Source organism: Larus michahellis, chromosome 8 (assembly GCF_964199755.1).
Source record: "Larus michahellis chromosome 8, bLarMic1.1, whole genome shotgun sequence".
NCBI classification, from domain to species: Eukaryota; Metazoa; Chordata; class Aves; order Charadriiformes; family Laridae; genus Larus; species Larus michahellis.
The window spans coordinates 33911398-33939067 of record NC_133903.1 but is presented as its reverse complement, the minus strand read 5'-3'; the positions used below and the strand labels follow the sequence as shown (position 1 = coordinate 33939067).

General features: G+C 38.2%; 1 protein-coding gene across 8 annotated transcripts in view; it reads left to right on the top strand.

Annotated features, from left to right (window-relative positions):
* Positions 1–27670, top strand: part of NTNG1 (netrin G1) — a 158852-nt gene that overhangs the window by 115684 nt on the left and 15498 nt on the right. For 2 of the 8 annotated variants that reach the window (XM_074597463.1, XM_074597464.1), the window contains exons 6-7: positions 9839–10006; positions 15540–15677. The exons of 1 other annotated variant lie outside the window; for it this stretch is intronic. In XM_074597463.1, coding sequence (XP_074453564.1) covers positions 9839–10006; positions 15540–15677 — 306 coding nt within the window. Of the gene's footprint in view, positions 1–2635; positions 2702–4624; positions 4685–9838; positions 10007–15539; positions 15678–27670 lie in introns of all 8 variants that reach the window. 5 more of the 8 variants (XM_074597465.1, XM_074597467.1, XM_074597470.1 and 2 more) reach the window with 4 other exon arrangements.

Here is a 27670-nt window from a genome sequence, read left to right as displayed (position 1 = left end):
AACAACCTCATCTAACTTTGCAGTTGACCCTGCTGTGAGCAAAGGGTGGAAACAAATGACCTCCGGAAGTGCCTTCTAAGATGGTTTTAATTATCACTAATAACTCGCTAGTAATAATACTTAATTTGTAATCTTCAGGCACTGTAAATATGCTCTTTATCGTTTTGGGTGTCCATTAAAAAGCTCAGCTCAATGTAATCTCATTCAAAGGGTCACGGAATTTTTAATTATTTTGCAGTAAGTCACAACTTCCGTTTTAATACGTTTGCTAAAATGAGCACAGACCTATAGTATTTATAGGATTACTAAGAAATCTGTAACACTGATTTTTTCTATCATACAAGTAATGATTTTATTTGCACAAGACAAGAGATTACTTGGGGAAATCATCACCAGAATAAGATCATATACAAATATTATTGATTATATGGATCAGATTATATAAAATATCTAATTTCCTATATAGGACTTCCAGTTTATTAAATGATAGATATTCCGAAAGGTTAGTCTTAAGACATTACAAAGCTTTTACACTATTACTTTTACTTCATAACTAGGCCATTTCAATTAAAGACCATTATATATGTGAATTTTTGGAGTGGAAGTACTACACAATATTCAACAGTGGAAGTAGGATATTGGAAGCTCCAGTCTGAAGTATTACAGGTTTTCTGCAACAACCCTGATGTTGCACAATAGCTAAAAGAGAAAAAGGCTCAGGGGACAGCAGGACAACGTAGTCAATTAATATTGCTTTTCCTTTTTTGGCTACAGATTTTTACATGTATTCTCTGATGTCCAGTCCCTTTAAAACCTTCAGGTCAAGCCTAAGTGTTCCTAAAATTACCAAAACTTTAACAGTGAATTAACTGCATAAGTAATTTGTATGTGCTTGAAACTTCTTTAACATAACCAGTCAGTCAGTGTTTCAGGAGGAGGAGAAGGAAGGTGGTGTCTCAGGTGCATGGAATTACAGTCTTTCAGTGGGCTAGGGTTATCATGCCACCTCAGTAAGTATGGCTTCTAGGTACCTTTTGTCATACGCTCTGACGACTGTGTTTGCACTTCCTATGTGTGTGAATTGGTGGATCTGACCAGTAGAGGCAGGTTATTTTCAATCAACACATAGACTGTTTGAGAATCTACAAAACTGACTCAGGTTTTCTTTCTTCCATATTCTTGATTGATAAGGAAAAAGCACAAAAATGCAAGAATATGATGTAACGATGTGATCATATCACAACTTGACTGATACAATTGCAGAAGACTACCTACCAGTAAATGGCACAGTGCAGGTCATCATCCTTTCCTTGAATTGTTCTCCATGTGGGAGGACCTTCGGGACAGCCATCCCCACCCAGCCGATTTCTCTTCACCCTTGACAAATGGGTCGGAAGATACTGCAGAAAAAAAATCATGTCCTCCTTTCACATCAGATGTTTGAAGCCCCAGTCTTTTTGTCATAGCATCCCTACAGGTCTTCCGCTAAGGTGGACATAACAGTGAGACACACCTTCTTCCAAAAGACCTATAAACCTAGAGCCTTAATGCCAACCAGTTGTGACAACTGCAATCTACTCACTACCCAGCTGAGTTCCTTGTAGGTAGAAATGAAGAAGTAGCTCTCTCCCCACTAATATCACTGCTCTGTAGGCTGATGTGACCATTAAGGCCAATTCTGTTCAGCTCAGAAAGGACACAAACACTGCAGTACTCACAGAAGATGATAAAAACATGGTCCAAATCTGATGTTCAAATCTAGGCAGATGAAAACAGAGGAAAGATTATAACAGAAAAATAAGGAGAGTACAAATACCATTTCCCACATCAAGGGCCAAAGAAAAGCTTTCTTTCCTCCTCCCACAACCCCAACCCCCCTTATTTAGTCTTAGCTCCAACACCGGGCACCATTCTGCTACAGATTGTCACTCCCCACAGCCCCAGCCCCAAAGCACATTGACCAAGGGAGATGAAGCTCTAAAGAGACATAGCTAATTCTTTTGCTGAGAGACAAAGTGCTTCTACATGTAGGTTACGCATTATGTAGGGTGTTTAAAAAATGTAGACATTTCATGTTCTTACAAAAAAAAATCAAGCTGTAAAAAATATCAGTAGAGGTGATAGGAAATAGATTCAACACACAAAAGTCTGAGAGCAAAAGAAAAGGCCCACTCGACTAGTAAATATATTTCTTCTGGTAACAGAAATATAATTCACTCATAAGGCCCTAAAACGGGACGTTACGGTAAGATACGTGTCTTTGGTAAGAAATCCATATTTGTCTGATATTGTCATTTTATCTCCACAGTGCAGATTTAACGGAATATGTTCCTTTTTTGTTCCTGGTGTTTAAAATCACATATATTGGTCTACGATATCTTGCCATCAAGAAAAATTATATTTTAAACCACGGAAGAGAAATTGTTACGCACAGTATTTTATGTCCATTTGGTGTTTTGGGAATCATCAATTGCTTGTTTTCTTGTTCACTGTGAAGTCACGTACTGTTGAAGTGCAATCTAGACTATTCCAGTACTGGATGTTTGTAATCTATGTCTTTTGTCCATATGCTTGCCTGTTTAGAACAATATCACAGATGTAAATAACAAAACCTGATTTTTCCTGATGCATGCAGATCCTCCAAAGTTTGATAGGATATGGCCGAATATTTCTTCCCTTGAGGTTTCTAAACCAAACCAAGGTAGGATGCTGTAAAATTCCTAGTGGTCTAAAATTACTGAAATTGCTTTCAAGGAGTCCCACATGGTGGCAAAAGTAGTAACAATGATAATCCAACTCATTTTTCTTCTCATGCTAAGTAACACTATTCTATGAGACAACAGACATAAAACAAACCTTACCTGAAAAGCCTTCCAACACTCAGATTACACACATCGTTACTGCAAAAAGTCTGGAAAAGTAGACGCAGACGTTATAAGTACTGAGATACAGAAAGCCCTAGATAGTGTTGGACTTGTTTAGGCAGCAGTCTGTCTTTTGAGTAAGTCTCAAGATTCTTGAGTGAGAAAGATTGTCATTGTCTACATCAAACCCATTTTTAATGTCTCGTTTCCACTTTGTTTTCCCAAGTGAGCTGAGAGGCTTTCTCGGCTTGCGGGCCATCCGCAATACAAGCAAGTTCTCTGGAGGATAGACTCATAGTTTTCTGCAATTGGAGTGCCACACAAAAAATCGCTCACAGACCGTGGCATGATGATTAGCATTGAAAGAGACAGAATGACTTTTTAAGATGGCTAATAAAATAAAAGTAAGATTCTTTGTTATTTGAAGTTGCGTTCAGCTATACTTCACATTTAAAAATTATTGTTCATTATAAAAAATATAATCCTTTATTCTCTTTATTTACTGCCCTTCACTCCCCCAAAAAAATCCTTGCAGAAATCTAGCCTGTGGCTTGCTTCGCCTGTTCAAAGGCTGTCCTTTCTGTGCTATAACATACACAGATGGAGAATAAAATTAACGAAAAGGTGATCTAGAAAATAGCTACTAAATTGAACAAGATGTGTTGGGAATCTGTTGGGGAATTACAATGGAAGGGCTGTAGTTGAATCCATTGGTCACAATGACCAAATCAAAACATATGCACATACGCATAGAAAATCTATTGTGTTATATGTACAACTTTCTATGTGCTAAGTAAAATAGAAAATAATAATTGATCTGTGCTCTCTGTAAGGATTAGCAATGTACTTTAGTTTGCATTATTCAAATAGATTTTAAATTAAATATCCCTGATGATACTTAGCATTCCAATAACTTCATTTAGCCCATGTTATATTTTCCAAGCTTTTGCATGTGTTCCTTAAGCAAACAAAAAAACGCCCAGCTTGATCTCTGCTCCTCTGCTCTCTGTAAGGATTAGCCTACATTATTCACAGGAATTTTAAATCAAAACATTCCCAATGAAATGACACTTAGCATTTCTAATGGATTTCATAGCTTAGTTATACTGCTTGTGATCTAAGGCTTAACTTCATTGCAAAATACATCTTGAACAGCATAAAATTATTCAGCATTTCTTCCCCAAAAATAAGAGTTTTAGCAAATGTAGTTTTCACGTTTTGTTAGGGAGCACAAAACGCAAAAACTTAAGAGCATTTCTGTTCAGATTATGTGTTTGCAGCGTATTGTTACGGCATTTAACGTTTATTGTAGATTAAATACTTCAGTCAAGGACAGTGTATGAAGAGAATAATTATAGAAATCTGCCTATACCTAATATTATTTCATTGTGTTCTCTTTGTTTATGCTATTAGGCCAGAATAAATATGCATGTAAATTTAATACATCCCTTTGCAGACCACTCTGGCTACCATATAGTCATTGGTCTTGGATTGGGAGAAATCATCAAGTAACTTCTAGCATAAAACTGCTAAAATGCGTAGATGTGAATGACATTCTCTTTATCTTGGATATTACAGCTCAGATGATTTGATAGTTGATAGTATATAACTCATTTTCCCTAACTTTCACCCTTTCCTTACAAAACAATCACCATTATTAAAGTTAATTGAGAAGTTAGAAAATAAAGACCTTTATGTTAATCTTTTTATTTGTTCCTATAATCTTTTCTAATTTACTGTTCGTTTTATTACCTATCCAGTTGCTCCCAAATTAGCTATGTCAACTGTTTCTTCTGTTCAAGTTGCAAACCACAAGAGAGGTAGGAATTCTTGGATTCATACAGTGATCCCATAGTGCTCTGTGTTGTGAAAACATTGCACTGTATGAATCTGGAATATCTGTGAAGTGAAGTGTACCCATCAGCTTACTGGTGAGGCATCTTCATTGACAGCAACAGAAGCATTAAGTCACATAAGTCATACAAAGGAAATAATAAGTACGCTTCTTAGTTACTGCTGGGATATAAAATGACATGGCATTTGTTCTTAGATGAATTAAATATATGAATACGGCCATTCAGGTTGTCGCCTAGAAAGCAGAAGTTTGCTAAAGTCTTGTTTTCCTCACTGATACGCTTGTAAAAGAGGATACAGAAGGAGATTAGTCGAGGGCAAACACTACAGAAAACATCAATTGTCCATATCCTCAAGAAGTATCTGTAAATGCCACGGGGTGTAATGCATAGTTATGTCTTTTAATGCATTGTAAGTGTGCCTTACATCTTCATTTTATTGTAACAGTGTGCAAATTCAAGAGTATAGGCATTACATTTTGAACCGATGTTTCAGTGTTTTATCAAAATAATGGAATTATGTGGGCATAATGAAGGATGCCAATATTCTCTCTGACTTACAGGCAGCCTGTTTCATTTGCATATCTACCATTCACAGTCTGAACCCTGAGATCTTCTCATTGTTTTTCCTCATCAATTTATCTGTAAAGAGTATGTATAAAGATGTTTTGTCTTTCTGTAGCTATTGTGAATATCTCATTATTCATGAAATACATATTAACGAGGAATAGGGTTATTAATAAATGTTTGAACTTAGTTTGACCCATTTGATGAGATCATGGTAACGAGCCGTAATGTTTGGTACGAAGCAGGTCATTTCTAAGGTTACAATGAAACCCCCTTTGTTTGCCTTTGGTTAGTGTATAGATGGAGGAGCACAGAGTTACTGGAAAATGAAAAAGAAAAAAATATTTTAATGTTTTCTGAATGCACTTTTCTTGAAATACTCTTTACGCTTTTAATCAGAGAATGACACTGATAGCTGTCTCATGCATTACCTGTCTTAGTTTAAAAATTATGCTTCCCTTCCCTGTGTGTTTACCGTTGTTTCATGTGATGACGTTTCATGTGTGATTGGTCGCAGCTGAAGCTTCAGCTGAACCTCGCCCCCACAGCACAATAGTATGTCAGCTCAAAGATGCAAATGCATAGCATTATAATGGGGGAAAAAAGTATTCAATTTATAGAAACAAAACAATTAAATGATAACCTCACAATAAGCCTCCTTCAATAGGTAATTTTATCATGCTTTCTACAATAGGATCAAGATTGTTGCAATAGAATAATTGCGTTGGAAATAGTCTTTAAAGACTCATACCGTCAATCCTTCTGTGGGTTGGCAAGGGATTTGACAATTCCTGAATCATCCGAAGACAATTATCAAATCTAACATGGCTGTCTTTTCTCCCTTTTCCCTTCACTTTAAACCAATCTAGCTATCTTTACCTTTCCTCTGAGGTTTTATTTTCCAAACCGTTTACTCCTTGATGTTATTCAGCTGTACACTCTCTCCAGGTTATCTGTGTCTTTTCTTACTCAGAACTGAAGCAGCATTTTCTAGTGCCGTAAGCTGGTGTCATTTCATTGTTAGTAAACCATTTGCAGCCTGATTCCGATACTTTTCCCCCATCTCCTTCAGTGATTGCATGGCTTTGCCAGTGCCTGAAAGTGGTTGGGCTGCTAGCCGGAGACATGTGCCTAAGAAGCTTAAGCTGCCCTTCTGACAGCTCTAATAAGCAGGCTACTTTTGGTCTTGGTGCGCTGGTTAAGCTGAACCACGCGATAAGCTAGAAGGGCCGTACAGCATCGACAGATTTTAGCTTCCCAGATGGCATGATGCTGAATGCAATTCTACGCGTTACGTTTGACTGGTTCAGGGCAGCACCTCATGAGGCCAGTGGAGAAAATAATTCCATTTCAATCATATCGGGACCCCTTACATAGCTTTTTTTATAAACACAGAGGGATGTAAAAATGATTCACTGATCAGGCCAACAGCAGTAAGCAAAAGCATTTCATATTACCGCACTAGCAAAATGTGAGGGGGGAAGCAAAAATAAGGAAAAAAATAATTTAATCATTACTTGCCATGTTGTTTTTTTTTCCTTTGTGCCATTGCAAAGGCATTTGATCAGGTGTTAGACTGTTTATAAGTTAACTGGGGGGTTTTCTATACCATATAGCATTTACCAGTCTGACGATCAAGATTTGTAGAGCTTTCCTGTATCTTAGTACAAGTTAACTTTGAGACAAAGGCTTTCTTCCACACAGCACAGTTGTTCCAAAAGAGCTGTAACCCATAGGAATGCAACCAAGCGTAGGAATTGGTCTCATTGTTTAACTTTAATACTGATGAGCCACAACTGAACTTGGGTAGTCCTTCTGCATATGTTTAGGAGCATGTGTGTACATCAAATTAAGTCCTTCATAATTATTAGATGTTTCTTCAGTCCAAATCATGAATTGGAGCAAGCCTTGTTACAGAGTGAATTACTTTATGCGCAGCTTTATTTCTTGTGTTTTTGTAACGGCTAATTACGTGTAGTAGTAATCTTCCTGGAGGTCATACCACAATTTCACAGTGGAAGTAGCGCAGTCACTCATTCACAGGATATTCTCAATTTCTTCCTGCTACTTCAAACACAAAAGACGATGTAGCGTAGTCTGAATTACTGTCACTTCTTTATAGTCCGTGCATTTTTGAAACATAAAAATGTAGTATTGTGCTGCCGGTTACTGATTCGAAAAAAGGGAAATTACTTGCTCTAAATTCACCTACGGTATGATTATGTTTAGCCACACGTCTGACAAACATACCAGTACAGTATCGTCTCACCAAAACAAATTATCTAATGCCAGCAGAAGACAGGTCCTTTGTCAGACAGAGCCTAAGACGGCATTGCTTCTGAATCTGAGATTCAGAAGGATCCAATTGCTGGTCACTAACCAGTCTTTCTTATTTTAAAGATCAAACACACAAAAACTTAAAATCATAACAATTTATCCCGTGACTCTTGTTTGCTAGTGGTAGCTTCCGCTTTTAGATCTGTGGCCTCTGCCCCACACAGACAGTTTTTACTCGAGCAAGATGGATATACTGGGGGAGAAAAGCTGCTGGGTGTCTGGCTGAGATGCTGAATCCCACTGACCAGCTGCAAAGGACAACAAATATTAACACTTCTTTTCCTCCCCCCTCAGTGATGTCAAATGGCGACATACTGAGACTGATACACCAAATGTTTTACTGTACTCCAGCAGTTATAGGCATCAAAATTACCAGACTGGTGTGAACCACGAAACATCGGTTTAGCAGTATAACATTGAAGAGCGCAAGAATGCGTATATGTTAAACAAATGTGTATACGTAAATCAAATTAACGTGTCCTGGCAGCAGAAAGGCAGCTCTCAACACAGAAACATGTGTTCTGCTAAGCGTTGTACAGTATAAGAAAAGATACTATCTATTTACAGCCCACTACATCAGGCGACAGCCAAAGAAATATATACATTAGGTGTGCATAACATACTCATAAACATGTACCGGTATTGCTATTTCTTTATAAAAATACAGACAGGCACAAATACTGTCTCTGACACCCTACGCCAACAATCAGCAGCACACCATAGGAAAGGCAGCACCGGGGACTTGGCCCCTGTCGTGTATGGAAACATTTTACACCCTCTCCTACAGCGTTATCTAATTACAGGCTAAGTTCACTTCAAGACCTTGAAGCCCTTCCAAGTCACTGCATCCAGCACTCCATTACTGCGGGAAACACACCGTAATCTCTTTCACCAGTTAATAAACTATATCTCTAAAGCATCAGGTTTTTGCTACAAATTGGAAGTGTTCAAGAACCTCAGTGCCCTAATGGCTAGATAGTATCTCCGAATTTCCAATTGAAATTTCTCAATGGCCAGTTAACACCCATTTGTTCCTGTGCCAGTGTTGTCCATTAGCACAGATATTCACTTAGGATGGCAGAAGGCTATATCCTTGATGTATTTATAGCCCAGTGATATCCCATCTTCAGTTTCCTGGACTAAACAAGCCAAATTATCCTAGTTTTCACTTTTTAAATAGGCTCTCTACTTCTCTGATCTTCCTAATAACGTTTCCTGCATTCATTCTGGGCTCATAATCTCAGAGTTGAGTGATCAGACTTACACGAGCTGTCTACACAAAGCATAGCTGTACCTTCTATAATGATATTGATACGTTTCTAATTTCTGCTTCTTTCTGCGTAAAACCAAGCATCACTTGTGATTAAAGACTAAAAGGCGGTAGCATTCTACGTTTAATGAAAGGGTTTTTAAAAGGTGCCTGTCATGCCAGCTGCGTTTCAGATGGCTGCAGTAAGCATGCTTTCTGTTCAGTACACCTTTCAGAACTTTCATGATGTTTTCTGGCCCAATTGTTTCTCATCTCAGAATATAAAAATGGGTTAATGTTTACCTCAGAAGTGCAGTAGAAGTAGGTCTTAAATAACACCTCTCTTCTTTCCTTTTCTTCTCTGTTAATTATTTTAGGAGGTGCTGGCCAAAATTGTCAAACTAGAGATTTGTTTGGTCTCGAAATAAGAGAGTCTGGTTCCCAAGGTGCCTACCAGTTATTGTACCCTGAGTTCAGTAGTATTTTTGAATACTCACCATTTATGTCAGAAGAAAGCTTTTATTTTACCTACAGTCATGGATTTAAGCACGATGAAGTTTGACAATTTTGTCCACTGGATTTAATATTTTTAACATGAGGAGGTTTTTCCCATGTCTTGATTTATACTCATCTCAAACATGCAAAAAAGATGTGCATTTCTATCAGCGGAAACTGAGCCTCCAGTACCCCTGAAAGGTTTACAACTGCAAATGCTTCAGTTCCATCAGGTCTGCCAACAACAGCCAAGCTTCAACGTCATGCCATGGTCCTCGGGTCACGCTAACCTGCCTGAAACAAACGTCACTTTCATTGCAGATAAACATCTGCTGTTGTCCATGTTACATTGATTAACATGTGTGTGCCATCCATTCATACTTCTGTTCATGGTTCATTTTTACTAAGCATGTAATGTGCTATTACTCTGCTGCTGTATACATTTTGTATACATTTCTGTTCTTCCTTGAAAGACTGTGAATGCTTCGGGCACTCCAACCGGTGCAGTTACATCGAGCTGCTCAATACGGTCATTTGCGTGAGCTGTAAGCACAACACTAGAGGTCAGCACTGTGAGTTGTGCAGGCTGGGCTACTTCAGAAATGCTTCTGCAGAGCTGGACGATGAAAATGTGTGCATAGGTCAGTCCCGGGATAACTGCGGCTTTTCTTCTGTGCCTTTTCAGCTATACTGGCAGCTGCTAGGGCCCACTGCTGCTTACTTCCAGTTGAGCCAGAATGAGCTTTTTCAATGGATAAGAACATCTGTGTAGACTTTTCACCTCAGTTCCGTTGCCCCTGTAGCCCCATGGAGGTATTTTAAATCTGTACGTGACGATGAACCTCCCTGGCTAAGGGTCCTGGGAAGACTTTCCCCAGAAGCCCCTGAGAAACGGCTTGTGCTGTCCTTCTACAGGAGGGAGCCACGCTGGAGTTGCGCACATGAAAACCCATCATAAATACCCGTTCCCAGTCTAACCTTCAGAATTATTAGTACAGGCTCTTGAATACTTGCTTGGAGACCTACAAAAGTTGCCAGCTGCATCAACAGGACATGGGGAGTGGTGTTTATCGACCCCGTTTATTCACTTAAATTTCATAAAAACATGTTGCAGCTAATTCTGCTCCCAGACTGAGGGCTGTAAATGCCGTGTCAGCTCCTCTCTCCTTAGGGGAGAAACTGAAATGATGCCCATGTGGTTAGGAGCAGCATTTTGTCAAATCAGTTTGACATGATGTCAATTTAGAAAAGGGATTCCTAGGGAAAACAGTGCTTTTAGACCTAGCATCTGCTATAAGTATCCAAAATACAGAATTAAAGAAAATGCCAAAACATAATAAAAAAAGATCTTCATCGCAGTAGAAGAATATGGATTGTTCCTCGTGTCACCACAGACAGTACATAGCAAAAGTTAGGACACTTTAGGTGAAGACTGAGCATAGTCGAAAAAGGAAGCCTCATACAATGGCCAGTAGTTAACAGGTAGCCACAAAAGGCACTGTTCTAATAACAGAGGTGAAGAATTTCATTACATGTGTTTCTTATAGACATAAGCATCAGTAGAACCTGTTCTGGATTTTTATTTTGATTTTTTTTTTCCTTCATATTCTCCAGGAAGCAAAAAGAAAAGAGCAGAAAGATTTTTTTTGTGCCAAAATTGACGAGTGGATAAATTATATTTTAATATTCTTTATAATCCATTGCTGAGATTCAAGCCAGAAACTATTTAGGTTGCCATTATTTGTTTCAGTCTGCAGCTTGACAGATTTACATTTTATTTCGTGATAAACACCCAGATCCATCCATGCACTGCATTTCAGGTGTCCTTCTTTTAACTTTGCTTGGCAACACATTCAGAAAATGCATGATCTCCTTTGACATTAATTAGTCTAAGCTAATAAGAACTTTAGTAGGCAAGCCATGATTTTGTATGATTGTGCTGAGGAGCTTAACCCAATCAAATGTTCTTGGAAAAAAAACACTGTCCTTCATATTTGTTTGATGCAGATGATGGACATTATCGGTATGACATCAGGGCTGTATAATTTTAGCTGCCTAAATAGGCTTAATGAATATGACACTAAATTACTCTATTTGGGATTTTTCATCAGCTCATTCAGTAAATTGTTTTCCCGTGTACGCTGAAATGCTAAAACAGCAGCTGTAGCTACGTAAGACAAGGAAGTTAATAAACCAGGAGTCAAAAATAAGTAAATTTTAAATTAATTTGCAAGTGATGTATTTAGAATGTCTTAGCAAAACAACTGTGCACTTCAAAATTGCCCAGACTCTGCAGAAATAACATTTAGAAACCTTTCATTTAATAAAAGCCTTAAAAAAAACAAAAAAAGACAATATGTGATGCATTTGCTGACTTTCCCACCTTAATGCAAGCAGAATTCTCTTGGGGTCCCATGAGAATTGTACAATGTGAGATGACTATAGGATCAAACCCTGGCTTGCTACATATTAGGTAATTTGTTTTAAATAAGTAATATTCCTGTTGGACTAAGACAGTTTTCAGGATCATAGTGATCATACTGCATACGAAATGTTTGTATCCTAGCTGATTTGCCAACTTAAGAAGACTTTCATACTATTTCTTATCTGAAGTCAGTGAAGTGAAGCTGATACCTAAGTGACTTTTAGAAAACAAAGAAGTTTGTGCTTCAAGTGCTTTCCTGAACTGGGGCTCCTAAGATTTGTTCCTATAAAACATAGAGTATTTTCACCTCTGAGAGAGCTGATGGATTCACCATCCTTCTAGGTCAAGCACAAAGAGTCTTGCTCTATTGGAAACGCTCATTTTTCTTTTCTCTGAGTTTCAAAGCAGTGTTGTGGGGTTTGAGTACGAATGGAATGTTGGCATGAACATTTTAATAAGCAGATATCCAGTGACATGTACAAATCTTATTCCCATATGAAAGTCATTTTTCCAGGCTAATTCTTTCCTCTTCAGTCATATATGTAGAAAAATAAAAAATGTTTGGATAAGCTAGTTTAATGGTAGCTAACAGGGCTTTGGCTCTGATTTATCAAAACTACTTGTTTGATATATAGTTTTCATAAATATATATGGTAAGTACATGGGTAACAAATCTGTGGATCTTAGTCGATACTAACTAAATGGAGAAAATGTAAAATGTTTCCTTTTGAAAACTGACAAGTTACAAAGAGTTGAAATATTGAGAAGGTTTTTACCAGTGAACCAAATGCCACGCATTATACAGTGGGCTAAAATCTAATTTCATTATGCCCTTAATTTCTTTAGAAGCAAAATAAATTTTCTTTCCTAAAATGAAATACCAAAAATTTGTGGATTTGTCAGCTAACTGCAAATTTACCTCATATGGGCAATTGCAGTTTCTAAATAAATCAAGGTATTTTAAAGTTAACAATCATTCACTTGACATGCTTACAGTGAAAAAGAATTTAACAACTTGAAGAGCTTTTTATTTTTACAAGTCCTAAAAACTCTTTATTTCACTAACTACTCACACTGGCAAGCATGGATAGCATGGAAACCACCAAGTAGACCCAGAGTAATGAAAGATTTCTTTTGCCTTACAACATAAATACTGAAATGACAATTATTGTCACACCTATAAGAAAACCAGCCTTCCAGTCACTTAGGCTTAAGCTTCAATTGATATCTGTGAGATCATTAGAAACCCTAATGATATATGGTTAAGTGAACCTTGAGGGCTGTCCTGTAGCCACTGTCAACCCAGACTGATAAAAGCAGCAACCCTGCAAGCTTCAGCCCATTTTCCTAACCTTTTTTACTTATTTTCATTGTGTTTTGTTGGCAGCATCACGTTGATATAGTGAATCTCAGTGAACAGATGACTTCTGCTGTCATTCCCATCCTTCAGTCACCAGATGGAGGTTAGGAGGAAAATTCCTTCCCAGTTCAGATCTGCAGGGCTTTTTTCCCCACTCTGGAACCTGGTGTGTGGTCTGCTTATTAGGATGACCTGGGAATGTTAATTTAATGTTATTTAATGCCCTGTTGTAAGGGCATTGGAGATACTGACTGCCTCCTTGTGGCACACTGGAATTGTGGCTTTTGAGTTTTTTAATGTCTTAAGTATTTGGCAGGTCTTGGGAAGTGTTCCACAGCCTGTGATATTGTGTTGGACAACAAGCTTGGATGTTTGGTGGACCTCTGTAGGTTCTATATCTATGGTATCGATTGTGTATTGCAAAGGATGGAGGCTAGAGTCAGTTACTAAAGGTTACTGGGTCTGTTTGATGTTCTGATTTCATCTGCTACTTTTGTCAAGGGGCCTGGCTTAAAGTTTTGTTCCCACTACCTACTTTCCCTTAAACAGCACAATATGGGCCTGGTACTTCTTACATATTTGTATCACAGAGTTCAGCAGGAAAGCTTTCACTGCTTCAGGGTCAGGCTCTTGTTCTCTGGAAAATATAACATTATGTACCTATAAGCATTTATTATCACAGGCCATAGATTTGTTTCACAAACTCTTGTTTAAATCAGTGTAACTCTGTTATGTCCAACTAAGCTATTCTTATGTACAAGTATCGGGCCCTCTGTTTCTAATGTAATTCCAAGCTTTTTGTCTTTCAAGGTTCTCTATAAACACTTTTCAAGCAAATTTTACTTCCTGCATTTAATATGTATCTCAGTTCTGTGCCTGTTTACGTAAACATTTCATACATCTAATTCACATCAGAATTGCCAGCTTTTCAAATGGCACTCACTGCGCTACCATTCTGCTCAGCCTTGCACAGTATTTTTGGCGTGTCAGTTTTCAACTTCATTAATGAATGTTGCTAGCTAATTGACTCTATTATTATTGTGGAACTCTGTTTGCCAAAGGTAACTATTCTTCAGCATGCCAAATGCTCAAAGTGCCATCTGTAATTTATAGTTAATAAACACTGAGACAACAGATGACAAATGTCTTCCTGGTAATTTTTTTCCTGTTACAGTTTTTCCATTGGATTTTTTTTTATATATATTTTACTTCCCAGTTCAACTCCATTTTGTCATTTACAGTATCGCTGAGGTTTAACCTAATGCTAGGGAACAACTGCCAAAGGCAGTCATCAAAGTAGCAGTGATTCACAGACATACAAAGCCAGACGCCCAGCAGGTTGCCCAAATTCAGGAATCGATTTGTGTGTCTTTTGCCTTCAGCAGCAGCAGAGATCAGATGCTGCCAAAACGTGTCTGTGGTCTCAGTTGACAGTGGAGTTACTCTGGGTCTACATGGGTCTACATACAAATAAGATACAGCCCTTCATTTAAAAGAATAATAATAATAAACTGAAGAACAGGAATGCCAAACATGAGCTCTGCTAGCTAATGTCTTAGCTTCAGATATTGTAATCGCGTTAAAGAAAAGGGCTGTGAACGAACAACACATTAAGTGTTGTGGGAGGAAATGGGTTACCCTAGCCCTTCTTCAATTAGGTGAACACACCTGGGAAAGAGGCAGTGGGGAATGAGCCTCATTGCTTCTTCCATCTGCCCACTGGGAGGTGAGAGAAATGGAAACGGCAGCATAAAGCCAGTTCTGCTAAGTTTTCCATTACATTACTGCTCACCTCAAGCTTTTCACTGTGGACTATCTAAAAGGTTTATTAACGTCACTGATAAATACAGTCTCATCAATTTAATGGCAAATATCCACATAAAGTATTACACTGCTCAAAACTATAAAGGAAGACTATCTTGGAAATAAGTAAAGTGCATTTATATAGCCCTGTAATGACATTCAGAACTTCTGAAAATATTGAGTAACATAGATAAGCCTATTTTAATAACGCAAAACATTTTACCCTGGTGGCACATTGATATATCCATACTATACAAAGCTTTTCTAATGTTCATTAAATTGTCAACAACATCCGTACCAAAAGAGAATCTGTTACAATCACTTATCCTCAAAGAACATGGTATCTTCTGCCTTTATACCTTTTCTGTTTACTTTTTCTCTTCTCATCATAAAGTGCTTCTTCCTGAAATGACACAGGCAAACAAATAAATGGACCTATAGTAGTTATATTCACTACTCTAGATATCCGTAATAGACAGTCTTCCTTTACCTTTAGCACTGGAAATGCACCCTCTATTGGTATTGCATGAATTATCACCATACGTAGACCTGAATCCAGTGTGTATGTGTTGTCTTGTTTCTGCAGACTGTTATTGTAACCCTTTTGGTTCAGTCCATGATCGCTGTAATGACAGAGGATTTTGTGAGTGTAAGGAGGGAACATCAGGGCCTAAATGTGATAAATGTCTGCCGGGATATATCTGGCACAGCTTGGGCTGTCAACGTAAGTAACTCTGAGAGTCGCCCCTCTCCTGCAGCTTTGCTGCCTCTGCGTCTGTGTGCTATCACGTGCAGCTACTTCAGAGCAGAACATGAGCGAAGCGCGCTATGAGCTGTAAGAATGCCATAGTGCCTGAACCTTGTCGGAGACTCCCAGATGAGGACAGTAAATTGCCTGTGCCATCCATTTATTTCAGTGTGCTTTCAGTGTCCTCTCTCTCTTGCTAATGCCTGGAGGAGCTCCCACTGAAATATGTAAATATGCGTGTCTTGCCAACTGCAAAATAAGTGTTGTACACTAAAACATCAGTGTATTTACTCCAAATTTAAAATTCTTACTAAAAGACAAAAGGTGATTCTCTGCATGTTCACTTTTTTCTATACTAAACTTCAGCTTCTTGAGTAACTTAACCATGCTTTCATACCTTAAAACTATGTCCCTGGACAATAAACCTGCAAAACACTGGCTCATTACCTGTTATAATTAGTGAAAACTAGACAAAAGCTCAAGAGTTTAAAAAAAAAAATGGAGGTATACTTAACATCCTTAAAAATAAGAGCTGAAATTTTGTGTAAATACTGCTAGAGCAGATGATGTTTCAAGGCTTAGTTGTATATTTGGCTTCTCTTCTGATTAACAGGTTCTGTAAACAAGTGAGCGGAAATACCACATGTGTATATACAGGATTAGGCTCTTATTGTGAATTTCTTTTGTAGTAAATTCTTAAGGTTTACTCTTTATAACTGTTTTGATCATCTGCTTCCAGAAACTGTGGAGAGTCCTCTCATGTTTTTCTTTCACTTTTTCTCCCTGCCTCTCTGCATTCTTCCACACACATATTAAAGAGATTTCTACAAGAGCTTGATTTTGGCTTCTAAGAGTGAGAAACACAGGAGAGAATGTAATTACTGACACCGATTAGCCAAATATTAGGAAATTGGCCATACAGACACACAAATGCTCCTAAACAAATGCAAATCTTATATCATAATTTTTTTACAAAAAAAAAACCCCAAACAATAAAGCTAGAGATTACCACTGCCTCGCTAAGTGATGAGTACCACTGAAGTAGAAGATCTGGGCTTGTGACAATTTAGCAAATATATCTGGAAAGAAAACCAATAAATAAGGAATTTCAGGAGAGATTGCGATAATTAACCAGTTAGCATTAAAGCTAGCACATGAAGAGAAAGGAAGTTTGCAGGGGCAACGCAGTTAAATGTCACCCGAGAAAATTGGACTTTCTCAGCTCCTGCCAGAAAGCTCCTGTTTGTATTTGGCAGGTTATTTAAACCATACTTTTCACATGTGCTTGTTAACTGTATTCTCATTTTCTGGATGCTTGCACTTCCGTTTTAATTTACAAAATTATTGAGCACTTACTGTTGCAGCAGAAAGCAGGCAAAGTAGTGTTTCAAATCTGAGATTTCTCTATTATTAATATTTTGAAAAGTCACATCCTAGGTGTCTCGAAGCACTCGGAAATCATAGGATGTCCCTCTGCCTCGCACCCCTTATGTAGAAGGGGGTTGTCGCCACCCCTGTGCCTTACGCTAGGTACTGGCAAAATAAGCATTAGAATTTGTGAAGTATTGAGATATTGTAGTGACAGGAACCACAGGGGGGGGAAAATGAGAAAGGAAATCAATATGATTCTCTGCAGTAGAATTTGAATAAAGCACAGTGAACACCACGTCCACACAGTGGGTCTAAAAAAGGTACTAAGTAGCTGAGATATTGAACAGGTCTGGAGGTCTGCGAAGCAAATTTACAGTCATATAATTAATATAATAACATATATATCAGCTTGTCAAACCAATGGCTTATTAAATGCAGTATTTCCTAGCTTTTCAGGTTTGGACATTATAACCTCAATAATGTTCTTTTAATGAGGATTTTTTTAAGCCCAATATATAATTAGCCTGATTTTAGCTGAATCAGAGTATCTGTAAAAGCTTTAGACAGTTTCTGGAAATGCAAGCTAGTGCCTTTATATATGCTGACAAAACTAATTAAGTTTCCCTCACTGTGTTGTAATTTTCTGAACAAATCTCAGTCTGATTGTGAAACTGTTAGATATTTGCCAAGTTTTATCTGGCAAATATCTAATTTTTTTTTTTTTTTATCTAATTTACCGAATTATCTGATCAAATTCAGAAGAAAAACAACTAGATGCAGTTGTCAGTTTCACGGAACAGACATCAAATTGCCATGTTTTACCAAGCACACACTGATTTAAATCTCATTTCAAGTCTTTTCATGGAGGAACAGAATTCCAATTCATTTAATTTTGTAGTGTGGCAGTTTTAGCTTTGTTTGTTATTTTCCCATTGAAATATGAACAAATGACCGGGCAAGCATGCAGACCCCAATATACAAGAAAAACAAGAACTCATTCTGCTGCCTTAGCAAAGCTCAAAAAGATTATTTGTCTGGACGTGTAGCGTGTGGTTTTGATCTGTTTCCCTGAGCTTGTGCTGTGCAGAAACGTACGTATGCAAAGACAGATACACACACACTCAACAGACCAATATGTGTTTGGGTACTTCTTGTTACACATAGCCTATTGGCATTATTAAGAAAATCTATTCTTATGGAGCTTTGCTGCTAAAAATCATTGACCTAGGGCAACCGGAAGCTTGACCTATAAATAAATACGTTAGATCTATACCATAGCTAGTTTAATTACTTGTATGATTGTATTAGTAAATGGAGGGGCTTCGTTTTATGTGTTAGTAATCGTATTTGGGAAAAACCAACGCTAAAGTCCTGTTGTGTTTTCTAAGGCTCACAATATATCATTTGATAAGTTACTGTTCATAGTCCTACCTTATACCATGTACGGGCAAAAGACACAGAAGCTGTTATCCTCAGAGGTATCCATTTAGGTACCTCACTCTTACTGATTTCATCTAAAACCTTTGAGGATCTAGGCAGAGCGCTCATCACTTGCATCTCTGTGCATACAGAGGTCAGATGCAATTTTAGACTTTGCCTCCCAGATAAAAAGCACCGTGATAGCAGCTGTTATCTTATTGAATTTGGGGTTTATGCTGCATAGACACAGCGGTCAGCAGGGTCTGGTTGGTACAGGAAGGTTTGTTGCCCTCAGAAAAAGAGGCACAAAAGATGCAACTGTGCCTTGCGCTACTTCTAAGCCCTCCCCCAGAACCGTTCCTGCCGCCGGCGTTGTGCGTGTGGGGAAGCTGCTGGGGTTTAGCTCCTGCCGCCTTCCCGGACACCGACAATGGTTTTCTCACCCACATGCATCTATATCAAAGCGCAAGGAATGAATTAAGAACGGAACAGTCTGGTCCTGAAACCCTTTTAGAATTCCAGAAACATGACAAAATGCATAGCTATATTTCATTTTTCTATTTAGAAATTAAATGATTTCCTTTAAAAATGAACACAAAAACATAAGAAAAAGCTCCAAGCCTGGCAAGAAATTTAACTAGCAACTACAGCTATTTTGGGCCAGCCTTAGACTGAACATAGTGCTTTGTGATAAGGGGAACCTGTAACAAAGGGCAGAAACGTTTACACGCAGAAGAACTGTCTGAGTTTAAAAAAAAGCGGATGAAGGCAGACTATTAAGCAGGAGCATCCATTTGATTTTCTGAGCGTACTGCTCATAGTCTTGCATCTTTTGTATTTCTTGGCCATGACATTTCGGGTGACTAAACTCTGTTGCATACGTACAGGAGCATTTAAAAATAACACCTTTTAATTTCACGCACTCAAGAATTGATTCCAAAACCAGCTGCATATTTATCCAATCGGGCAAAGAAAAAGTGACTCTCTTGCCATCTCAGTTTAGCAGCACAGCTCCAATTTTCATTCCCCCCTCTCCCCCACAGGGGCAAGGGGGAGGGGAGGTCCAGTGGCTAACATTATTCACTATCTCCCTTCATACAGTCAGTGAGCGATTAAAGACGTTGAACCTGCAGCCCCGCAAAGGCCCAGACTGGCTACAAGCGTTACCAATGGCAGCTTGTACCTGAGTTAAATTCAGGGCATTACTTATTGTGAATCACTGTTTTAAATCATCTTGGTACAATGGCGTAAATCTTAAACAATTAGCAAATGAGTTTTCAGCCAGATGTCTTATGTCAAGCTCTGAATGGCTTCTTTTATTTTTCCCTTTTTCGTTCATTTTAAATAGTTTTTATTGAAGTAGGCAGAGGATTACACTCTTATCTTCAATGCTCAAACTGTGCTCAGTGCTTGTATCTGTCTTCCAGACTGAACTTGTATTACTCTGCAGCCTGTTAGATAATTCATATTCTGTCACAGTGTGCATTCAACTTATTATATGATTATTTAAATATAAGCTTCTTTGTCTACATTTCATTGTGTGTTACAAATGTTAGAAGCCAAGGCATTTGATCAAAATCATCATGCAGATTGAACTGCCAAAGAAAATCAAACCCTGGAACTTACATTAACATTTGCTTTTGGAAGTTTGTGTTTACAATTCAGCCGGAAAAAGATATGTTGCCATCCATTTCTTTAAAAAAAGAAAAAAAAAATTTCTTGAAAAATACATCGTGCACTTCTTTATAGATGGATTAAATACATAAATGTAACTATCTCCCTTCTTGAAGGTCAGTGATCTTCTATACAAGTTTGTACCCAGATGAATCCCGTGAGTCCCTCAATACCTACACATTGAACATGTGCCTGGGGAGCTACGCGCTGGAAAAAGAAATAGAAATTCAGAACTGGGATGCCCTGCTTTCCAGTTCAGTTTTGCAACTGCCTGTGTGGGGAGCCGTAGACAATCCATCTATATCTTTTTATATCTTTTTACAACTTTTTACCAGTAGTAGTTTTAATGCTTTTAGCTGGTGAGGATGCAGCGGGATTTCCCCTCTGCACAGGTGCTCTCTGGACTTTCAGTTCGAGTGTGTTTTGGTGCCAGGACTGGTGCTAGTAAGTGCACCGCCACACTTGGAGCTGGAGGGGAATAAAACATAGAAAGAATTTATTGAAAAGGATAAAGTTCTGATGGGGCTAAACATTGCTGTCCCCGAGAACCAATCCGCCTGTGGTCTTTATACGTGAAATACCAATTTCATAATACTTATCTTACGTGATTGTTATACAGACTAAACTGTGTGCGTATAGGGGTTTGGATGTAAAAGGAACAGACTCTGCTTCAAATGGCTCCAAATTTAAATCCAGAATAATTCTCTTTAAGTCAATGCAGAATCCCACTGCTGCAACTCACGGCAAAGCGTGGCTTACAGATGTGAGACAAGCAAGGCAAGATTTCAGTCAAAATTACAGCGTTATCAGGCCTGATTCTCAGATGATGCAAAACACTGATTCCACTCACCTCGAGGGAAGCATGCTGACAGCTGACACGTGTAATGCCATACTGATATCCTGGGTCTTTTAAACCTGAAAAAGACAACATGAATGTGTGTATGAACACATTCATTCCAAAGTACATGACCGATACAGGAATACATAGGAAGTTGTTCACCAAAGTATGAATATCATGGAATGGTATTATTTTTTAATGAGATACTGGATTTGAAGGAGAAAAAGAAGGTTGATATCTCTCGGGGGAGGGGATATTTTAGTCAGAATAAACATGTCGGAACACAAACACTGTATTTAACAAACATTATTAAGCAAAGCATCTTTCTTCTATGAAGAGCCCAGAGAAGATGAAAACATAGGATGCTTTCTCTATGTAGTTGTAGAGATCTACACAATTACTGTAGCATGCCCTGGCCGGGCATCGGCTCAAGCTGCTTTTAATACTGCTGCCTACAAAGTGTGTGGAATATTGTGGACATGGAAGAACATGCAGGAGGAATAAACTAGAGAGGCCTTGGTGAGAGCTCAAGGACGTTATCTCAGCGTCTCTGTGCTGGAAGGAAGGCTTCTGTGAGCAGGATGGGGATTGTGAATTAGGTAACACCTGTGTGTGGGGAAGCCGACCCCAAATAACAGGTCGTAAATCAGCCAGAGAATGAGGCATAGAAAAGGGGGCTAGTTAGCATAGTTAACATCTTATTAAGAAGCACCACGATCTTAACAGACTGCAGCTCTTCACTTCAGGAGATTTACTCTGATAACCTGTGATCAGACTTGCTTTCTCCAAAGTGAAAAGAAATGGTTCAGTGGCAACATTTATACACCTGACCTTTAATAGAACAATTTTTCCCCAGCAAGGTGAAGGATTGGATTGGAGCAAAGAGGTTGTTTCCTCTTGATCTTGCCCAGGTGTCAGCTTCAAAGCTGCTATTCCAAGGCTGTCTAAACCGCTTTAATTGCAAGTGCTGCAATCCCTCTTCTCCCAATTCCCAGCTATTTAGTCCCACACCCCTAGCAATCTCTCGGGCCCTCTCAGCTTGACCTTTCATTGAACCGTTTCAGATCTAACTCAGCAGGACACTCACCAAAAAAAGAATAGTTTTCTGCTGTGTTAGTTCTGTGATGTGAATCAGCAGCAGGTTGAGCGACCCGGAGCGTCCCAGGAGAGCTGGGAGTGATGTAGCCCTGGCAGCCAGCACTGAGGCCGGACTGGGCTGCCATGCGACTGTCGCACATCTGTGGGACCGGTATTCTCCTCTTTCCATCACTAGATCATTCGTGTTACAGTCTAGCAAGTTGCTAGACTGTTGTTGCTAGACTGTTAGTTGTTTTTATCAGATAAAGCCACATAATTTCAAATGGATGAGCAGGTGGATAATTAGGGAAACTTCCTAAAAAAAAAAAAATTCTATACTTTCCCCAAAGTAGTTAAAAAATCCACTAACCTACCAAAAAAAACCCCAAACAACTCTCTAAGATTCTTTTGTACTGAAGTAGAATCGTAACTTTTTACAGATGGCAAAACTTGGATTCTGCATACAGAGCCAAAATGAACAGTGGGGACGGACGTGAGCAGAGTGCATTTCAAAACAGCCCAATTTAAAAAGAGGGATTGCAATTTCTAGGGTCTTCAGTATTTTTGGTGCTGTATCATGGGAGAGTTCTGAACAGCCAAATATTAGGAAATTCATGAAAAGTTAAACATTATTTGTTTTCTTTAGTCAGATGATTTAAAAATGGTTAATATTTGATAGCACAATGATAAATATTTTAATATAGTATATTGCAGTCAGTTAGGAATAGATCAAAAAGATACAAAGTAAGCTCCACTAGATAAACTTTTATTAGGTACATGAAATAGAACATAAAGCTTCATAGCAATTACCATTTAATCTATTCACGTTTGGAAACATATTGAAGGGGAAACTTATAATGCAGTTAGTTGTTATGAATTATTAAATGTTCATTTGAACAGTGATGAGCAGGACTGCTTTTCCTCTGAAAGATCTGTCACGCTTTCCTTTTAAGCCTTCTCCGTGGCCATAACTTCTGTGTAATTGCCTGCTCGCTGCCTTTTTATGAGGACAGAAATGAAGAGATCGATGGCACCACAGACACGCCCAGGTGGGACGTTTTTATGAAGGGGCCTGAAAAGGATCATTTAGGAGCAAGTAAAGTCTTGCTCCTAAATCTCCATGCTACTTAACCGCAGGTAAAAACTACTGACCTGAGGCAATTAAAGACAGCCAAGGCTTCCTATCTTGACACTGGAGCAACTGATGGCATTGCTGACACCAGCACATGCTGACCATTAAGACTTCAGTAGTTATTGGTTTCGCTTCCTTTACACATGTGCAAATACGACTCTCCCAAGAGATCTTTCTGTTTACAATGATGGCAATATGAAAACCAAAGTTCAGTTTAGAAGGAAGTGTTTAACTGAAACACGTAACAGAAGTGCCTCTCTACATTTCCCAGTTCCCACTTCACCATATTGATTTCTGACCATCTCACCTAGCCTGTTTGAGAGCTGGTCTGCAAAACCTTACAGTCTTGTGAGTCGTGTTTATCTTCATTCTTGCATGCTTATAGACAGTAGAACATCTTACAATAGAAAATTAGAAAGCCTGTACCGAGTTAAACCAGGGATCAATTTACCTTAGTGTCCTCTCTTTGCCAGTAGTGAGCTTAAGTGGCATTTCATTCAGCATAGGCATCCAAACCCCAGGAAGCTACAGCTTACCAATTTTCTTAGCCAAAGAGTTCATCACTATCTTCACATTTAGTTGGTCTCAATGAGCCTTTCATCCACTAATTTGCCTAATCACTTCTTGAGACATTCATACTTTTGTTATCCAAACATCCTAGGCACACAATTATGCACAATGTAATAGTAATAATTTCTTTGCTTTAACTGGCTGGCTGACAATTTCATTTGGTACTTCCTAGTTCTTTGGGGGAAGACGTAATAAAAGTAAATTAATAATCATTTCCAATTCACCTTTTCCATAACATTTGTGATTTTTCAGATGTCTATTTTATTTTCCTTCCATCTATCTTCCCTTTCTTATGCTGAAGAAACGTAATTATTTAATCTTTCCTTTTACAGGAACTGACTATACCTATGATTGCTCTTCATTCTACCTCTTTTAGTAGTACTATATACCTTCTCAATATGCAGGACTTAATGCAGCCTTCAAGAGATGGGCACGTCATGAAGTTATATGGTGACATTGTGGTGTTTTCCATTTCATTCTTTTTTTCCTGTCCTAAAAAATCCGAGAATCTATTTGCCATTTTGACCGATGAAGAACATTAATTCAACATTTTCAATAAAATACCCTGAGCTACTCTTAAGGTCCCTTTCCTAAATGGTAAAAGCCAAGTATCTATAGGGGTGCGTTACTCTTGACCACTGAATTTCATCTACCATTTTGTTGTGCTGTCACCCAGCACCTTAGAAATTCTTCTGAAGGTCTTTACAGCTGCAGTCTTTTGTAATAAGAGCAAACTTTATTACATTACACTTCACTCACTTTTCTAGCATAATTCTGCATGTGTAAGTCCTGACACAGTTCTTACAGGACTGAGTAGTAGTCTCTGACATTTATTCTTACCCTGTTTTCTATTATTCAATCCATTATTATTCCATGAAAACAAACAAACAAACAAAAAAAAAAACCACAAAACAACTCTTACTGGTTTCTTTGAAAAACACTGCTGAGGGATCTTGTGAAATACTTTCTGGAGATTCAGATACGTAATCAACTCGATCATTTGCATCCATATGCTTATTGATTCCTTAAAAAATCATCTACTAGGTTTGTACACGATTATTTCCCTCTACAAAAAGTTCACTCTTCCATGCTCATCATGCTCATTCGTCTATCTGCTAATTCTATTCTTCATTACAATTTCCATCAACTTGCTTGCTGCTGAAGTTTTACTTGCTAGTCTTTAGTTCCTCTCAGTCTCCTTGGAGCTCTTTATAAAAACCACATCTGCCATAGTCCCTTCTTATAGTTAATCAAGCCCCTCTTGGCAATTAAATTAGTAAAATCACAGGTAACAGTCAGAAGTTTGTTTCTGCATTTTTTCAAAATTCTTGGATCAATATTATTTGCTTCTGGTGATCTGATGCAACAGACTATCTTCCATTTTTTAAGAATGGTTTGTATAAACTTTGAAACACACCTCCAGAGCGTGTCCCCATCAACATAGGCAGTAGCCTGGTAACCTCCTAAAGCTTTTCCATAGTTAATACTTCTTAGATTTTTCCCTTCCCTACCTTATATGCCATTCGTTTGCCCTAGAGACTTCCTAGAAAGTTTCTGCTTCTGATGTGTTTAGAAAAAAAAAAATTACTAATTTTTATTACTTTAGTACATCACTCAATCATTTCTGGCCTTCCCTGGTACTTTAGCATGTTCTTATAGCTAAATTCTGAGAGTCTGTACTCTTTTCTTTTTTCCTTCATTTCATCATCATTTCAACATTTTTCTTTACTGTTTGTAAATGTATTTCTTTATAAAGCTTTTTTTTTTACTCTGCTGCTAACAATGCAATTTTTCTAAAAATCCTTTTAAATAGTGGTCTTTTTTTTTTGATATGCCCTTAACTCTGCATCCATAACGTGACCAGCTCACCGACTCATCTACAAGCATTCTGCCCCTTTACCTTCTCCTTGTATTTCTTTCAAATACGTGCCTCCATGATCATCTCCTCTTCCCCTAGATCCATACCCCTGAGACATGCACTAACACTTCCAGTAACTTCAAATTCATCTTCAAGTTAAGCATGCCAGTAAATATTTTGACAAGGAACACGGGTATGATAAAATCAGGAACAAAAGCTTGATCTTATAAATGTCAGTCCAGCTTTTTGTCAGATCTTTGACTACTACCCTTTACGGCACAAATTTTATTCAAGCTATTCATACAAATCGCAACTATGAAAGTGAATACAGCGTTAGAGGATTCAGCAAATATATATTTAGAGGAGACTGATAGCCCATACAAAAGTACCATGATGTTCTGTAAAATATTAAGGGTATTGTTCTTCCAATTTCTTTCATCTCTGCACAATTTTGAGATGTGATTTTGTTGATTATGAACTCATCTTCTCTCACATTGGACTACAGTCAATGGCAAAGTCATTAAAAGAGACTTTTAATGGAAGCCAAGTCAAGCCTGTTACAATTATTTTGGCTTCTAAAGAGAATAATTAAACTGTTAATAAAATTTTTACCTATAATCATCAGGTGAGAAGCAAAAGATGTGACAGTGCTGGAAGTTTAAATATTTTTACAGAGAAGGGGAAAGGGTCTGATCGTAATTCAGTTGTTGGTAATTAATGTCTATAGAAGATTACTAATGACTGAAATCAACTTGAAATAATTATATTAAAGAGACTGTGTTCATTATCACTGATTTTGATATACAGCTGGGGTCCAAAATGATTAAAGCAGTATGCCCAAAGCTATTTTGTCTTTTTATAATGACAGCTTGGACGAGTACTTCTATATATGCTATTTTTTTCATCCCGATGACTATCTGTCTTTTGGTTCAGATGGAAGTGGAAAACCATGTAATAACGAATGCACTAGTGCCACTAGCTGACTCTAGAAACAATATTTTGATTTGTACTCCTGTTTGCAGATCAGTTTACCCACTTTATTCCCTTTCTAGTGACTGAGTGGAGTAACTTGCCAAATCTTTCATGTTTCAGACATTTACCAAACCCTGTGTATTTTCCAGATGTACGAAGAATAAAGCATAACAAAAATCTTCCTGTGGATAAACCAAAACATTGCTCCAGTTTATGGAGTCAGTGGCCAAGCTGTAGATTGAGCACCTCTGAACCACCAAACAAAGACACCTTTATCTTTCTGCAACCCCTACGTGCTAGCTCCTGTTCTTACTCCATTTCCTGCTTAAATTGGAAGACTTTTCGAATGGACCCAAAAATTCTATTCTTGTACTTCAAAACTGCTAGGTTATAAGGAGCTCAGCCATAATCTCTTTGGAAGAGGAATTCTCCCCTGAGTAGTTATTTAGGTTTGACTTAAGAAATAGCATTAAGCAGCTATAGGTTGGGGTACACAAGGGCTACAATCAAAAGAGCTACCAGCTTTGTTACTCACAAACAGTAACCAGTCCCCATGAACGCTGACAGGTGCAGGAGGAACAAACACCTCCAGTATCCTCCATATAGAAATAGCTGTCCATGGGAGACGAATCAGCAGGGTGTTCTGTTAATGAGATGCTGCATCACTAAGCTCTGAATGTTACACATACTTTAAATGGGAAATGAACTTCCCTTTTAAGCCAGAAGATCCTTGAAATAGGACTCTTACTTTGAAGAGTTTAGAATTTCATTTCCAAGGAGAGTAAAGAGAGTTTCACCACATGTAGCTCTTTAAAGAGCTGAAGCTGCATTTTGATCGTGAGGCAATAAGCACTGACTAGCGTCCAAGGAGAACGAGTTACTCTCACAAGGTTCAAAAAACTGCCTTACTTCCTACTGTTTTCAAGAACAGGAGAATCCCACAATGAGATTTAATCTGGGGCTGTTAGTGCAAGGAAATTCATATTGAGGGCAAACGTAGCACCCTTAAATCAGCCCCATTACGTTGACATTATGCAGCAAAGTGCAGCTCTCTGCAA